The sequence below is a fragment of the Aplysia californica genome, unplaced genomic scaffold (assembly GCF_000002075.1).
Source record: "Aplysia californica isolate F4 #8 unplaced genomic scaffold, AplCal3.0 scaffold00284, whole genome shotgun sequence".
Lineage (NCBI taxonomy): Eukaryota > Metazoa > Mollusca > Gastropoda > Aplysiida > Aplysiidae > Aplysia > Aplysia californica.
This window is the reverse complement of record NW_004797554.1, coordinates 907614-912191: the sequence shown is the minus strand read 5'-3', so window position 1 is coordinate 912191 and position 4578 is coordinate 907614. Positions and strand designations below refer to the sequence as shown.

The 4578-nt window shown below is 47.1% G+C and overlaps 1 protein-coding gene across 1 annotated transcript; it reads left to right on the top strand.

Annotated features, from left to right (window-relative positions):
• The first annotated feature begins 264 nt into the window (after positions 1-264).
• Positions 265-4085, top strand: LOC106012186. Its single transcript, XM_013084316.2, has one exon. It carries the CDS (start codon positions 1534-1536, stop codon positions 3805-3807), a length of 2274 nt encoding a protein of 757 aa, XP_012939770.1. The 5' UTR covers positions 265-1533; the 3' UTR covers positions 3808-4085.
• The last annotated feature ends 493 nt before the right edge of the window (positions 4086-4578 follow it).

Genomic DNA, 4578 nt, shown 5'->3' with positions numbered 1-4578 from the left:
CTCTCTCTCTCTCTCTCTATCTCTATCTCTCTCTCTCCCTCTCTCTCTCTCTCTCTCGACTTCTCTTTCACTTGATTGTTAAACTACTTGTAAAATCGTCTCCCAAGTGAAAACGTTCCCCCTTACACAATCACCTCACATCAATATTACGAGTGACCCAACACAACATTAAAATGCACAGGAACCATTCCCTCTTCCCATGGGTCATATCTTTCCATTAATATTTCCCACTTTCTCTCTTTCCCACCAATAATTCTTTCTTTTTTTCTGTTCCTCCCCCAGTCAGGGACAAGACAGGCTCAGCACTGGACCAATCTAGTAAATCTGTGTTCGTCTGTTCCTTGAGCGGCAAGGCCAGTATGGGGCCTTGCGTGGACACGGCACGTCGATACTTCCGGTCAAGTCAGGGATTACTGACACGTCAGAGAGGCTTCTGGGAGGCCCTGGCGCCACAGGCAAGGGGTGGACTCCAGGAACCGCCCTGGATAGACGGGATGGAAGAGGACGCGACGGGTTTACTGTGAACTTAATAGGGGGTTTTTTTTCTTCTTCTTTTTGTTGTTCTTTTTGACAATTCTGGGAAAAGAAAAGAAAGTTGGCAACGTGCTCGCTAAATCATGCGTTGTGGTTGTGGAAAAGAATGAAATAATCGTTTGATGAGGGTCTGCTGTTCTAAGAAAAGAGGTACAGTTCCAGGAAAAGAGAATTTGATCACAGCGTGCGATTCTATGAAAAGGAGAATGGCGCGCCAGTGTATGCGCATGACTCATTGTCGCGGAGAGTGATACTGAAAGAGAAGTTTGTATATAGACCTTGTGGGGTGGAAGAGGTCTAGAAAAGCAAGTACAAAGTAGCTAAGCCAACATCTGTTTGAGTAGCTAACACATCGGGATAGCTGTTGAAACAGTGTGTTTTCTGTTTCTGCCTCCCCTCCACCCAGTAGGACGTTATGCCCCGTGGAAGGAAAAGGTAATAGTCCTTGTTTTTCCTCAGTTCATCCAACCGTATGACAGAAGTGAAGACATGTTAATGATAGCTTTGAAGGACTACCTGACTTCCCCTCTGTTTGTCTCCAGGGGAGACTGATACTGAACAGTCCCGTCAAAAGAGTTAACGTGAAGCTGTCTGAACTTTCTATTAGCAGAAGTTCAAAACTATTGTCCAAAGTGTCTTTGATTGTAAGCTTTAAAAAAAAAATATTTGGTGCATATGCTGCCCTGATATTTACCAAGATTGTTTTACAGGGATAAGTGGTTACGCATAACATATTGTTTGTGAAAATGTGATACTATGCCACAGACGTTTCGGGAATAAACCACAGGCGCGTATGTCTGTGTTGCCAGGTCTTACATTGTCAACGTTGAAGATCCTGATCAAGATTTCTATGTTTATCGTTTCCAGCCTCTTCACTTCTTTCTGTCAGAGTTGAAAACTTCAAGGATTCTGTCTCGTGGTCAACCTGAATTGTACTGAAAATAAAAACTCTGAGCAAACGTATAACCACTTCGGATAGCACCACTGAACTACCTCGCCATGAATGCGAGCGATTGGTCCTCCAACTCATCGAGCGTCCCAAGCTCCTCCACGCTCTCCCCCTCCCTCCTCCCGCCAGCAGCAAACCCGAGTGTAGCTTCGGCTATTTCCGTGAATGTCACCGACGTCACAGCCGCCATGTCCGAGAAACCGTGCGGAGAGGCTCTGTCGTCACAGACCCCCGCCCCTGTGCGACTTCCGGGTTCCTTGGACGCTCTCTTGTACATCGTGATAGTGCTCATGTTCTACGCCTTCAGCATCGTGGTGCTCATGGTGAAGTACATCCGGCGGGAGAGAGAAGAAGCTAACCTCAGAAACTATTATCACGAGTTCGTGTCACGTGACAAGTTTCGTTCAGCACAATACAAAAACCGTCAGTTTATGAGCCGGATTTTCGGCAGAGGAGGCGGGAAGAACAAGCAACAAGGCGTGGTTTCTATTGAAGATGAGGAGAATAGTGAACTGAGGGGCAGTTCACAGAACAGTTTCAGGAGGAATAGGGGACAAGCGCAAACTATCACTAGAAAAGGAAACACTTTCAGTCGACTGTTAGTGGAATGTGACGACGATGACAATAGAACACAAAAAGAAAAAGAAAGTTTCACATTCCTCAGTGCTAAAAACCAGTTTTGCCGAAACGGTTTCTTTGGTAAAAAGTTCTGCAATAAACAACTGTGTTCCAAGTGCGTATCTGAAAGTGCCCCGTCGATAGACTGGTGTGACGGTAAAGGCGCAGTAGAAAAATCTACCAATTGTACCAACGCTGACCTTGTGGAAGTCACCCTTCACAACTGCAGCAGTAATCTGCCCTCGTATTCTCTTAATTCTTCTCAAAGGCCTCGCCACTGCGAGGACATTGAGACCAGGTATTCCCTGGAGCGAGATAATCACACGTTCTTGCCCATCATGGAATGTGATTCTGAGAAAGAGCTGGAGGACATGGTCAACAATGTTGTGGTGGCGCCAGTTTTGCAGGCGGCGGGAGGGGGAGGGGAGGCGAAGGCATGGGCCGACAGAGAGGCCCAGGCTTACCTGGAGGAGCACGCTCTGGTTTCTTCGTGCTCCCTCGAGGTCTCAGAACTGTTGGCCAACATGCCACCTTTAGGAGCCGACGGCAGCATAGATATGGACACCCTCGACGGGTTGTCCAATTTGGACAGCGAAGCGGAGAGCCAATCTTTGCTGAACTACTCCAACAGTCTCCGCGGTTCCGACTGCCGCTCTTATGTACACTCCTCCAACAGCCTCAGGAGAAGCCCACGAAAAATGCATCGACTCAACAGCTCGGAATCCAACCACAGTCACCTGTGCCGGTTCAGTCCGAAGGCTCTGACCCAGAACGACAGCTCGTCCAACAAAAATGGCGACATCTACGCAGACGACAGAGCCAGAGACTTGAGTGATGTCCTCTCCGAGCGGACCTCACTTCTCTCCTGCACGCTTTCCATAGCGGAGGCAGACGACGACGACGCACACACGAACCACAGCTCCTCCAAACACTTCCTCCCGAACGGCTTCACGTGCCCGAGCAACACAAACGGGAAAATCAAACCCCCGGAGCTCAAGAACAGCAGCAAGCACGACCTAAAAAGCAATGGGAAATCTGTTTTAAATTCTTTGTCAAAGTCGATAAGTAGCGAAGAGGAGGACGTCATGAAGCTGCTCAATGACATAACCCTCCTCACAGACGACTCAGGAGTGTTCCGGAATCTCAAATACTTTTTACGAAGCTTTTCCAGAAACGACGAAGAGAAAGATATCGCGGTCACTCATGACAAACCCAGCGCGTTGCCTAAGGAAACCTATTTCGGACCTGATAGTCCAAAAAGTGTTGTTGGAAATTCCGAGATCGGCGACTCTGTCCCGGCGTTTGCGTCCTGCAATGGCTCGGTTCACGACGCGTCCTCAAGACTTCAGTGTGACTTGGATTCTGTAGACGAGGACCAGATTCCCTTCGACTCCAGCGAGAAGGATTACGGCAATCGCTGGGGCTACACCTACGACGAAGAAGACGATCTATTTTCAGATAGGTCTTCAAGCGTAGGTCAACGTTCTTCCAGTTTCGGGGATTACTGTATGGGTCAGGCCAGTGAATCGCAGACGATTGACCTGAGTAAACCTCTGGTGAGGAGGCAGCTGGATTCCGACACCAAGGCTGGGCTGAGTAGGGCGTTTATTGGACTGGGAGATCCCTGGTTAGATGATCTTCCCATTCACAAACCTAATCCTATGGTAGCTGGGTACGGGCCTGCCAGGAAGGAGACCAAAGTGTGATAACAAGAAAGACATATTATATCAGTATAAGTATTTTGCCTTGTAACAATTACGGTACTTTGAGCGAACTACTTTTTTGAACCAAAAGCATTTTAACTGTAACAAAAACTGTCACCGGGTCCCGCTACCAAAATTATACGTGTTGTAGATCAAAAAAAGCAAATAATGTATAGAAAGCTATTGATACCTTTCAGTCCATCAAGCTTCAACCTTCAACAAGCATTCTCATCTGGCAGTAAACAAGTCTTTTCTTTCGGTGGACCCCCCCCCCCCCCCCCAAATAAAAATCGAAGGAAACAAAATTTTTAATTTTAAACAACAACAAACCCCCCCCCCCCCCCCACACACACACACACACACTTACACTTTCCCCAGCCCGCATTCCTCATTCTCAGTACCAGATCCACAGTTTGTACATGTATGCCTGGGTAGATTTAGAATTTGTTCATGTCATGTATGCGCAATAAATAATTCAAGACATCTTTCTCTTGTCTGATCCGCGATATCATGTTTTTCTGCACACATTAAGGTATATTCATTTTTGTTTTAATGTTCCTCCGTTTCCAACCTTTTACCCCATGACAGTGCTCATTCTTATACACTATTCCACGCAAAGCATTCTGTTTCGTTAGCCATCTCAGAAATAGTTCTCACCAGCTGTCACGGGAAAACAGCCAAGACGAAAAAGTGAGCGTCTTCTCACGGGCAATATATTGCTGCTCAAGAGTCACTATTCACAGCGTTATCCATTGTGCACCCACGACAAGAAAG